This window comes from Rhyacophila brunnea, unplaced genomic scaffold, assembly GCF_057557595.1.
Source record: "Rhyacophila brunnea isolate RB1 unplaced genomic scaffold, BYU_Rbru_1.0 scaffold_20, whole genome shotgun sequence".
NCBI classification, from domain to species: domain Eukaryota; kingdom Metazoa; phylum Arthropoda; class Insecta; order Trichoptera; family Rhyacophilidae; genus Rhyacophila; species Rhyacophila brunnea.
Genome location: NW_028232860.1, coordinates 32575813 through 32589265, shown reverse-complemented (window position 1 = coordinate 32589265; position 13453 = coordinate 32575813). Strand labels below are relative to the sequence as shown.

The 13453-nt window shown below is 37.0% G+C and overlaps 2 protein-coding genes across 4 annotated transcripts in view; one reads left to right on the top strand and one right to left on the bottom strand.

The window, feature by feature from the left end:
• The window catches only part of Coq6 (ubiquinone biosynthesis protein COQ6, mitochondrial), an 89359-nt gene that overhangs the window by 7538 nt on the left and 68368 nt on the right, over positions 1-13453 (top strand). The gene's annotated exons all lie outside the window — the stretch shown is intronic.
• pyx (transient receptor potential channel pyrexia) overlaps positions 1-13453 on the bottom strand; it is a 52154-nt gene that overhangs the window by 3136 nt on the left and 35565 nt on the right. For both annotated transcript variants that reach the window (XM_085948351.1, XM_085948352.1), the window contains 3 exons: positions 9130-9280; positions 2062-2351; positions 257-457 (listed from right to left, as the gene is read on the bottom strand). In XM_085948351.1, the coding sequence (XP_085804477.1) occupies positions 257-457; positions 2062-2351; positions 9130-9280 (642 nt within the window). The remainder of the gene's footprint in view (positions 1-256; positions 458-2061; positions 2352-9129; positions 9281-13453) is intronic.

Here is a 13453-nt window from a genome sequence, read left to right as displayed (position 1 = left end):
TGTAAAGTTGACCGGCTTTCAACTTTTCTCTGTAGATTGTTTACAATCTGCTTGTTAGCTTGTTCAATGATTACACTGGGCGACTTAACAGACAGGTTGTAAATTCGCCAATAAACAGCTCGTAAAGTAGCTCAATGTAATTGACGCATAACTTTCGGAATTTGAAGTACTTAATAAATTTACAAATTTTCAATAATTGAACTGTTATTGATTATAAACAAAAAAAAATATATTAAAGGTAAAACATATAACTCACCCGATTTTCTCTTGGATCATTGGGTCTGATACACAGCGCCCAGTGGTATGGTTCAGGAAGAAGCAAAGCTCCTTTATGGAGTACGGCCAGAACTCGAAGAGGTGCCCACCCCAAGAGTCGGCTGAAGAGAGCGCCTTCCAGGCGGGCCACGAGACCGGCTTGTCGTACCAAGCGATCCAAGCCTGCGCTTTCTTGCAATGCCTGTAATCAAATAATTTTGTCAGCCGAGCATAACTACACCTTTTAAATCTCGTAGGCCGTAATCAGCTGAGTCTTCTACATTCCTCACAACTTATATCCAGGAGTAACTGTGCAAGATTTAATTAATCATACATGTTAGGGGTAATCTTTTTTTTGATTCATTTACTTTAAAAATTAAATTGCTGACATCAATTAACTGAATTATGACTAATGTGACCAGACGTCCCGTTTTCACCGGGACAGTCCCATTTTCAGGCGGTGTGTCCTGATGTCCCCCGAACGCAGTTTCGGGACGCCAAAATGTCCCGTTTTCGAAAAGAAAGAAACTTGTGACGAAGATACAGAAATATTTGATGAATGTTCACTTACGCAAAAAGCGTCTGAATGGAACACTGGGAATGTTTCAACCGAAAGTCGTTGGGTGGAGTTGTTCAAACACTTTCGCGCCAATAATTTGGATCAAAAATTGTCGTATAATTATTGAATGGCCCGGCACTAATGGACCAGTAGGAAAGGTCTTCTCTCTTATGTATAAGTTGTAGACGAGTGAAAAAACATAGTTGAAAGTAGATGTCCTTAAAGCAATGTTAATTATAAAAGTAAATTCGAAAAAATCCTGCCAAGAATTTCATTCATTTTTTAAATCAACACCAGATATACTAAATTTGTTCTTCGGAAAAATATAACATCAAATAAATTTTCATGTATTCATACCTGTGTGTACTTTTCATTAATAAATAAAATAATATGTACTATTAAAAATATGTAGGAACTCAAGCGTTTTATGCGCCTACTCAAACATACCTACCGATAATCTTCAAATAAATAAGTAAAATAGGTAACCTAATGTGACATGAAAAAACATTACTATCTTGTCAAATGTATTGTATGAAAGTGTGAGGTGCCTAAAATGGATAAGTACCTACCTACCTTTTTTAGGTGTCCCGGATTGGGGGAAAAAATAAATGGTCACGTTAATTATGACAGCAATATTTTCTCCTTTGAAAAATGATTAAGTACGTAATTACATAGTCGAAGGAAGTCCAAGGTGGCAAAACACCATCGATCGAAGACTAAGCAAAATTTCAAATACTCCTCTTACTAAAAAACTCAATGCTTACACTTTAATCATTATGACCAATAGTGTCAGCCCGAGAGTGATGATGGCAGTTCAGTTTTTATTACGAGAAATGGATGTCAGCCACTTGCTCAACATATTGGGGAATTCTCCAGAACCGAGGCGTGAACCCATGGCCCACGACATTATAAGCCGAAATGTTAACGGTAGGCCATCGTGGTCGTCGTTTATGTTTAGTGCACAAAAAATATTATTTGAAACAACATACGGACTAAAATGTTTTGATTTGCATCAAATTCATAATTTCTAGTGAAACACTTTAAATCCTTGAATATGCGCAGATGCGATTTCTTATATTGTGCAGGAATTAGAGACGGCTAATGTGATTATTGTTACGGTTGCTATCGTCGACTATACTTAAATCAACAATACTGCATCACTTTCTCTCATTGGGTGCTTCTCCAACTGTGTAATTTCATGCTTAAAGTATCGAAGCTCCACAGTATTGCGGGATGTGTATAATTACCTGTATATCGCTGACAGCGAGACCAACCATCAAATTGGCGAGGATGATTGTGACTAGAAGCACGAAGGCGAGAAACAAGACGTGCGATGTCCCAGGATACTGCACGATGGCGTCCTGGTAGAACATGTCCTCGTACTCCAGCTCGCCGGCCATCATCACGATTACCTTAAGCAAGCTCACCCACACACTCCCAAAGGGCGCATGGTAGGCAAATAGCACGCCAAATGACAGCGCAAAGGCTACCAGTAGGCAGGAGTACGCCATCAGAAACTTGGCGAAGTTTACGGATACTGGAATCAAGACCGTTTTACTTATATTAATAAAGGTGTTTTTTACTTTATATTAGGGATCGCAATACCGGTATTTCAAAACCGGTATCCCAATATTTTTGAATATCGAAATACTGGTATTAAAAATCAAACAATACGGTATTGAAAGTTGAAACAAAATGTATTAATTAACAAAAGGTTTAACAGGACTGTATGTTTTGTCTGTTTACAAGATATTTTATTTATTTCCATTGCCCTTAGGCATAAAGCCCATTGACGCAGCGAGTGCGGCGCTCGCGTAAAATTTCTACAAGTGGCGCGTAAATCATCAAAAATACAACGTAATCAAATACGCCAGCGCCCACTGGACTTAACGATGCCTTGCGCGCCGCCTGCCGCATGAGTCACCGTTTTTCGCTTCTCGGCGATACGATTTAATGAAAATACAAAGAAGTACATTCATTGAACACGGCTACCAAAATTACGCTGCTTGAGGCGTCGTCGATCGACGGGCCAAAAGCAATTATTTAATAACAGAGAACCCATTGTTTTATTTTATTCCGTGTCATTATATTTCGCTGGTTGAATAATGTCGTCGTAAATATTTATTACAAGCCCCGAAATAATATAATATTTTTATTGCTTTGTTATGAGAGACGCTGTAAAAATAATTGTTTTGTGCTGCTTGGGCCGCTTATTACATAGGTGAAGGGTAATGCGCGGCAAGAGACGTGTGATTATGGTTATGAATACGCCGACTTCGCCCGCTCGACGCGTTCTGTGGGCACCATCTCTTAGATGTCCTTGATGAACAGCAATAACACGTGCAGTTTTGCGAAATACATTTGCATTATAGGTAGTTACTTCCTTAATTTTAAATTTAATATGAAGAGATAAGTATCCAATTTTGCGATTAGGCCCTTTATTTTCATAACTAGCTTAATTATTGAAAGTATTTTAAAATAAAATATTATTCGTCGTAGGGTAAGAGGTACAATGATGGGCCAGTTAAGCGAATGGCTTGCTTTGATCGGTTAGAACAAGCTTATTAATGCATTTTTTTTCATGTTTACAAAGCATGTATTTTGATATTTATGTGTACATATATTATAATACCAAACATGATTATTACAAAAAATATAAAAGAAAAAAAAATCGCAAAAAGTACAGTGATCGGCCACTTTCCAGACAGTGAGGGCCACCCGTCTTTTTCTGCATAAATTAAACAACTAAGGCTAAAATTTATCAAAGTGTCTAATCTTATGATATAATCAACAAACATACTCCTTTATCTCACCGGTGGTGTAATAAAAGAAGATAAAGTGACAGAGAGTGGATTCTAAGGTCTTAGAAAATTATTGACCTGTCTGTTAAATACTTCATCACCTGAGTCACTAAATAAAACACCAATCTCAATTGGGACATGGATCTGCTGAAATTTTGGAACGCAATTTGAATGGAAGCTATCTTTATACACTGAATATTCTAATTTATTAAGATGTTTTATTATAATTTCAAAAATCGCACAACCATTTTTTAAACTTTATTATTTTTGATTGGCTTTACTTTCAATTGCCTCATTAAAATGTGCTGTTTTTGCCCTTTTTATCTTCTACATTTTCTTGTTTTCTAATTTGATTAAGTATTTCCGCAATCGGTAGGTATGGTATAAAAAATGTTTTATCTCTTTATCTTCGCTAGTATTTTGAATATTTTTAAGCTTTTCTTCTGTTTAATTGCCCACTACATTTGTAAAATCTTCAAGGATGAAAACAACATTTTGCGGTATTTTGCAGCTTTAACTGGAGGGAAAACAGTTATATCTATAGGCTGAAGAATTCTAGGTGCATTAGGATTATAATAGTGCTATAAGATGTATTTCAAATAAAATTTTAGACAAAGCTCACCAACTTGGTAGATAAGCTGTGACTTATGCCTTTCGATAAATAATATAGGAAACTCCATATCCACGGTAACCAGATTCGGATAGAAAATATTTCCAATGTATTGATATCGATCGTGGCACTCTGATTTTTTTTTTGCAACTTCACATAGTGATCCCCCATTTTTATAAAAGTATGCAACAGCATCAACTATAGTTTTAACATCATATTTTAAACTTAAATTATTCAGTATTTTGATATTCTGAAATAAATGGGAAGTTAAATGTTTCTAAATACAGTGATCGGCCACGTGGCCAACGACTGTTTAAAATTAAAATAACATAAAAATAAAAATGGCAAGTACGAGGGTGGGTCAATAATTCCTTAGAAAAAAGCATTAAAACAGTTTTTATTTTTGTATTTTTTTTTATTTCTCAACATAATCTCCTTGGAGCTCAATACACTTGGTTAGACGTTTCTCAATTTTTTTTTAAACCGTCAGAAAAATAAGTTTTCGGAAGGTCCTCAAAATAAGCATTTGTCCGATCGATGACTTCTTCATTTGAAAAAAAACGTTGTCCACTTAGCCATTTTTTTAAGTTTGGGAAAAGGAAAAAGTCACTGGGGGCTAAATCTGGCGAATACGGTGGGTGGTCGACCAATTCGAACTTCAATTCTTCAATTTTAGCCATTGATCGTAAACATGTGTGAACACGGGCATTGTCCTGATGAAAGAGGATTTTTTTCCTGTTTAAATGAGGCCGTTTTTCTTCAATTTTGTTTTTTAGCTGGTCCAATAAAGATGCATAATAATCCCCTGTTATTGTTTTTCCTTTTTCCAAATAGTCAACGAAAATAATTCCACGTGCATCCCAAAATACAGTAGCCATAACCTTACCAGCTGATTTTACGGTTTTCGCCTTCTTTGGACATGGTTCGCCTTTCGCAATCCACTGCTTTGACTGTTCTTTCGTCTCGGGAGTATAGTGGTGTATCCATGTTTCATCTACAGTCACAAAGCGACGAAAAAATTCATCCGGATTGCGTTGCATGAGCGACAACAGGGCTTTAGAGGCCACCACCCTATTGCGTTTATTGTCGACTGTGAGCAAACGCGGCACCCATCTTGCAGAAATTTTTTTCATGCCCAATTTGTCATGTAAAATAGAAATGACGCTACCTTTTGAGATCCCTGTAACCTCAATTATCTCACTCAACTTTAATCTTCGGTCACTTAACACCATATCGTGGATTTTATTGATCATTTCTGGTGTAGTCACCTCTACAGGACGTCCTGAGCGTGGTTCATCCTTTGTTGATGTACGACCACGTTTAAATTCATTTAACCAGTTATAAATAGTTGCAAGGGAAGGAGCAGATATGCCGTGAACTAAATCCAACTCATTTTTTATTTCCTTTGCTGTTAACCCTTTTATATTAAAATGTTTAGTAACAGCTCTAAACTCAATATTTTCCATTTTTCCATTTTCCACAAGCAATTTTTTTTTTTAAATGTACGAGAAACACACAACAACCCGACCAATCTGATTGAAACTTCGCAGCATACTGAATCGGTAGTGCCGCTGCATGAAAACAAACCGCTTACAGTACTAGTCGCGCCACCTGTCGGCTTTTCTAAGGACTTATTGACCCACCCTCGTACCATAGTGCATTATTAATATTGTATTTAGCATAAAAAAGTTAATTAAAAGTAAAAAACCATTTTTTCAGTCATGGGCCAGCCCGGCCCATCATACAACTGCTACATATATTTAGTGCAGTAAATGGCCACCCAGCTAGATGTGTCATTTTAATTTAAAATAGTCGTGGACTTAACATAATTATATGTTTGAATATCCAGCATAACGATTATCAAATAAAAAGTATAATTAGTAATATAGTTAAAGAGATCTTACCTTCCAAAGTATGTTATTTCCTTAAAAAAAAGTTAAGCAATTGTCAGACAAAATGCAAAACATGTGACTTGGTATACAAAATGGTCACTTATAGGGTCAGTCCTGCTACCTATACAGGAAATAATATGCTAGAACCGAAGTATATGATGTTGTGAATCACATTTATAGGAACAAATACCCATAACTTTGGTTTTTAAATATCTATTTTTTGTTTTTTACTACTGAGTGGCCCATCACTCGAGGGTGGCCCACGATTGTACCTCTTACCCTATCACGTATTGCTTTTTACTGTATAATTTATTGGTACTGTATCTCTCACGGCATGCTGATGGAGCGGGGGAAAGAAAATGTATGTGAACCCATGTGAAAATGCCTGCGCAAGCGTTAGAAAGACGAAAAAGATGATAATTTGATGTTGGGTGATCCAACGTTTAGCTAGAAATTGAAATTTCTCAATTAATGTGCACAAACGAAAAAAATCGTGTAGAGTCTGTCTTCTATCAGCTGACGTGCGGTTTCTCCCCGCTTCAGCATTAACACTGCATGAAATTCATTCTCAATATCTTAAATTAATTATTTTCTCTCTGTTTATAGTAAAATGTATGTATTAAGTTTTAGCATAATTTCAAATAATGTTTCTGTCAGTGATTTCAATATTTAATGACTAATTGATTTTTCTCCCTTTTCTATACTTTTATCTAAAACATACATATTAGTAATGCTGTTAATACATATAATTTTTAATTTTTGTGACTAACTAGTAAGTATCAATATTGTTGTGTCTAAATATTTTTTGCATCTATTATAGGTATGTCAAGGAAATTTTATTTTAAGAGTTTTTTTACACGGGTGATTAATATCCGAGAAAGTTTATGTAGGGTGTAATAATTGTATAAGAACCCTTAAGTGTTACTATATACATCCATTTAACTAGAACAGGGGAGGGCAAACTGCGGGCCGCATGTGGCCCGCCGGGTATTTTTTTGCGGCCCGCCATCATCAATTGTACTTCTGATTACAAATAGCTTTTTTTATAATTTTATAAAAAATATTGACAATAGATTAAAATTTTAAGAATTTGTTGTTTCGTTAATGTATTATCTCAGTACGTCTTCCTTGCGTCTCGTCTCACACTATGTATTAACTATTTTCTATGTTGAACATCGTGACACATTTAAATACTTTTAACTCTGCATTGCAAGGAAAAAAATATATGCCCATGATATGGTAAAAAGTTTGAATGGATTTCAAATAAAACTCAAGTTATTCCTTCGACAAATATCGAATAACAACGTGGACCATTTTCCAACTTTGAAGTTGCTAGAATATAAATTTGAAGAATATGGAAAAATTATTATAGCCCTGAATGACGATTTTTTACAAAGATTTGGTGACTTCCGAAAAATTGAGACAAGCTTAGCAACAGTAGGTACGCGATCCATTTTCAATAGATATTGATAGTGTACGACAGAGCTACAACTTGAGATTATTGATCTGCAGTGTGACACTGATTTAAGAGAATTGCATCGTCGTGAAGAAATCTCCAAATTTTACAATGCCCTTAATTCAGACAAATTCGACCAACTTAAAGATTATGCAAGAAAAATGTTCGTTATTTTTGGATCAACCTATACCTATATGTGAACAAACATTTTCGATCATGAACCTCAATAAAAATTATTTACGATCAAATATCTCCGATGCCCATTTACAAGCAGTTTTGAAAATATCAACTACAAAATTAACACCTGAATTTGACTTTGAACACTTTCATTCTTTTCATTAATTTTTTTGTAATGCTTATTTTTCGTGATAATAAATAGTGTATATCTAAAAATGGTATTTTACTTGCGGCCCTCCGCTCATTTTGAATTCTTGAATTTGGCCCTCCATCCAAAAAGTTTGCCCGTCCCTGAACTAGAATAACCATGCTTTGCGAAATTGCAATGTGCATAATATAAATGCCACCACGTGAGTCATAAATGTATTCTTATTTTGGTGCCGTCTTCTATCGAGTGTTGACGACATTTTTAAAATTTAAGTTCACCTCCCTGTTGTGGTATCAGAACCCCACCGCCTTGGGCATTAAGGCTATACCTCAGTTGAGGCACGGTCTAAAAAGATCGTGGCTAGGCGATGAGCGGATTGCGCGTCGCAGGTGCAAATGACGCATGTCAAACGAAATATAATTTAAATCCAACATGTGAAGCGCCTAGTTTCAAAATCCCCTAAAACGGTTTTTGGAAAAATTTGAGTTAGATATGTATTTAAATGGATATTTTTGTTACCTATATTATGGCCAAAAATTGAACTTTAAAAAACGTCAAAAACCGTCAATACGTGTGATCAAAAATTAGGGTAAATTTGAAAACGCGCTAAAATGGTTGGGTGAGCTTTTCAAATACCCCTAAAATGGAAAGCCAAAATACTCTTTAGAATGTAACGAATTAAAAAACAAATACATAAATTTCACTGATTTAAAAAGATATGATTTTATCTTACTTTTTTCAAAACTACCTAAAATAGTTTTTTTCATTTTTCTCAGAACTACCTAAAATCGTTTTAGGGGCTTTTGAAACTAGGCGCTTCATGTGTCCATTTAATGTTCTGTTTATTGTTCTATCAGTAACAATAATAATATATTCATTGACATGTTTTCTTTTTAAAGTAAATGGGTAACGTTTTTAGTCATCTTTACACGATTTAAGAATTAATACGCCCGTCGCCATCACGACACAAACTGACGTGTTTCCAGCTCGACGTTCTCTCTCCGAATGGCAGCGAGTCCAAAATTTCGTCGCGCCTTTAGTTGAAAATTATTTTCCGTTTCACTGATGTCTCACCTTAAGCTAATTACGGAGGTTACGTTTTTAAGATAATCTCCTTCTACCAATGCTGCTGACGCCTTCCACCTTTCCGTGTATTATGAGTTCACATATATTTAATTGTTCTCGAAAACATCCTAAATCCACTACAGCAGAAACATAATTGTATACTCACCGGTAGCAAACATCTGCACGTAGAGTCCAAACATGGGGAAGCGACCCACGATCAGCATGAGTTCCAGCCACGCAAGGAATATAGAAATGGCTGCCACGTGATGCTGCCAGGATGCCAGGTCCATCCTAATGTTTTCTTCTTCACCAGGAACCTGTAATGTTGGACACAGTTTTAGTTGGATATCATTCTTTATATTTGCTTTGAATAATCTAAACTGACCCTTATAAAATTCATGTGTAAGCCTGAATATTATCCTGAACGCGTTTTGGGTGCTTTGCAGAAACAAAATATCGTCTGTACGGCACATGCTAATTACTTACGAACTTACTTTACCTTGTCACGCCACAGTTTTGGGGGTATAGAACAAGCACAAGGTCGCGCCCGATGAGGTTAATTTATTTTCGCTGCGCTAATGGAGACGTTCTTACAAACTTACGTACCACCTTCTATTTGGACAATACCGATAGGTATAAAATCGCATCGGTTAGGTACATGTAAATTGTACGTATTACATTTCACAGTAGCACAGTTTGCTTGTGAGCTTTCTTATCGGAAAGAGATTACAGGATAGTATACGCACCGAGACGAAAAGGTTACGCGTTGTTCTTGGAGCATTGCAGACAATTATGTTCAAATTTTATTAGATCCTAACTTAACCTAACCTAACCTAACAAATAATCCAGTATATCGGCTATTTTCAAAAATTCTTTGCTGCTGGCTTCCTTCAGTGTAAACCGACAAGAACCGTCTTTCATTTAGACATGATTTTTATGTCAGTACTATCTATACAACCCAAAGAGGTTGGACCACAGAACAATCTGGATTGGACGATTTTTAATATACTGCCATATATTTCCGATACAACATTTCACGGTGAAGTGTGAAACGGCGAACTGCATACGTACAAGTTTCCGGACACGAAAAAAAACCATATTGTCTTGCAGTACAGTTTCAATTTAACTCATTCCTAATCTTATATTAGGTACAGTGGTGCACCCAGGGGGGGGGGGGGCAAGGGGCCTTGGCCCCCCCCAAAAACATTGAAATTGAAAGCCAATAGATTAGAAAAATAAAAACACGGCAAAAAAATGATTTGAAATTCTCCAGCACCCTCTTTAGAAAAATTTCTTAGATTTCAATTTCTAACACAAGAATTTCGAAACACGGGTTTTTTTTAATTGAAACTCAATCTCTAATGGAAATGTCAAAAAATTCTCGGTGTCCACCCGAATTCCGGAGTGGTGTACACCAGTGGCGCACCCAGGAGGGGGGGGGCAAGGGGCCCTGGCACCCCTCAAACATGAAAATTATCAGAATGATTTTAAACATTGACATCGAAAGCCAATAAAACACGACAAAAAAATGATTTGTAATAATTCTCCAGCACCCTTATTAGAAAAATTTCTTAGATTTTAATTTCTAACACAAAAATTTCGAAACACTAATGTCAGGTTTTTTTAGAAACCCAATACCTGTACATAATACAGGAACTGTCAAAAAATTCTCGGTGTCCACCCGAATTCTGGAATGGTGTAGGTCATGGCTGGGGAGGGCTGACAGGGTTCTAGCCTGAGGTCCCGGGCTGTGGGGGGCCCGGCGTGTCGGGTTGACCAGATAAGTGAGATAAACACACATCATAAATTAGCTTTAATAGTAAAAAAGTCGCCTGCGGCGCTATTACACTTCATGGCCATGAACAATTTCAATTACTTATATAATTGTGCAATATATTTTTTATTGCCCAATTAATATATATATAAGATACTGTAAGTCCCAAAGACTACGATGGGCGGGACATGTGGAGAGAATGCCTGAAGTTAAAGCGCCAAGGATCATGACGAAGTGGCTACCCCAACGTAGAAGTGGAAGTGAACTGGCTTCATATAGGAAGACCCGGTAACTGGAAAAGTGTGGCGAGAGACCGGAGTGAGTGGAGAGCGGTTGTGGAGGAGGCCAAATCCCACCCCGGGATGTAGCGCCGTGGAAGAAGAAGAAGATATTTTTTGAGTATCATGTGTCGATACTCGACAGCTCCATTATTAAAGTAGATGTATTAAAAATCGCCAATAATTCACTGTATAAGTACCCTTAATTTGAACTAAAATACAATTTTAAAAACGTTAATGTAGTGTTTTCACACTGCATTTAATCTTAGCGGTAGGTAAGGGACCCGCCAAATATCCTAGCCTGAGGGCCCGTTTCAGGATGTGGGGACCATGGTATAGGTACACCGAGTGCAATAGACAAAAGACCGATACACGAGAAATTAAGCTATGAAGAAGAAAAAGAGTCTATGGGACTAATTTACATTCTCCTCCTTGCCCCCCCCCCCCCCCAATATTAAATCCTGGGTGCGCCACTGATTAGGTAGGTATGTTACTTTGAAAACAAAGAATCTTTTACGTATTTCGGAGTACCTATTCTCAATATAATAATTAATTGCCTATTTTTTACGGCTCCAATATCAGCTGTTCTCAAAATAAACCTTTGTTTACCTTATACTTGCGAGTGGAATCTAAACTGTAAGCGAGATCTGTAATATTGTAACTTGGAACAGTTTTGTAAACTTCACAGGAACACCAGCAGTGTAAACGATAGACATTATAATATTATCATGGCTGCAGGCGTCTTATCAACGATCTGCCGAACTAAAATCCCCCCACTCCTTCACGTGCATATCTAGGTATCAGTGGCGAAAGGTGGAGGTAGGCTATTAAGATCCGCCATAAATAGTGCACATTAAACTTTGTCAGTCATACGTATTTATTTTCATTTAAATATGACTACAATTTACAGATGGAGTTGGTTACTTTTAAGGGCTTGCGCAGACAGAGAGCGGTCAGGCGGTCTGCGTTCCGCGTTCGGAGTTCTGCGTTCTTTGTACTGTATGGACTTCATACTGTTTGGGTACACAGCCGGCGGTCAGACCGCGCCGGTCAATTGGAACGCCAGCGTTCTAGAGTTCTATTCCCGGAATTACAAAGAACGCCGTACCTCCCGTCCAGTGCCGTCATAGGAATATGAGCAGTCACACAACATAGAGCGAAACCACACGGGGGAGTGAGTACGCAACAGCGGTGCTTTCTCACTTCCACTCGCAGTCGGAATATAGCGGTCTCGCATTATGCAGCGCCTGTGTCACAACGACGTTTGTATACAAATGGAACGCTTATTGTTGACCGCCACCTGTCTGCTGTCCCTGAACGTTAGCGGTCAACGGTCGGTTGAACGCAGAACTCCGACCGCTCTCTGTCTGCGCAAGCCCTAAAAATTCAATTAAACCCCGCGAAATTAAGTTAATAATAGTCAAAAAATACTCGTCTATCTATAAAATATCTAAAATTATGCAATTAAGTCATTGATATACTACTGGATGAATCATATGCTTCTTAAAATGTCGCCTGATTTTCAGCGACTCGGCCTTTGTTAAAACTTACTGAGTAAGCCCGATCTAGCTTGCATCTTACTCTCGTCAGCGCATGACGACTTGCTCTGTCTGTTTTGCGTTGCAGCACCCTTAGGTTCACTATTCCAAGAACGCAAATTTAGTTTTGCAGCCAGGGCAATACGGGTGATATTCGGGAATCCATGTTAACGGTCTCAACGCATTATACCTACAAGGAAATATTATAAGACGATATTGGTAATATCTTTTGTGGTACATTTTTAAAATGACACTTGTATGGGAACTGCTCATCTAGTAGTATATCAATGAATTAAGTCATACATAACATTGTACATTTTATAGATAGAATAATATTTTTATCTATTATAGTTTGGTTTGGGCAGGGCTTAATGAAATTTAAAAAAAAACCAACAATTTGTGTAATATGCATTCTTAATCCAACGGAAACAAATAATTTATAACAACATTAATTGTAACATTACAATTAATTAAATAATTACGAATGAAAAAGTGTCCATAATTTTGTCGTATCGCCCAAAGTATACCAAAACCATTATGGTGTGGTTTTGGGCAGGGTTTAATTGAATTTTAAAAACTAACCAACACCATCTGTAAATTAATTAATTGTAGTATTAGTTCAATTAAAACAAATACGCACGGCTAACAAAGTTTAATGTGCGCTATTTATGGCGGATCTTAACAGCCCACCTCCACCCTTCGCCACTGCTAGGTATACCTCCGAGCTACATACAGCACTATTAAATCACAGCCATGACTACAGTTGGGTATTTCTCATCAAATCTCAATCTCGAGATTCGGGATTTCCCGAAATGATGAAATTTTGAATTCTCGAGATATCGGGAAATTTAAAAAAACCTGTAAAAATTCTAAAATCGTGTAAAAACAGACAAATTCCAA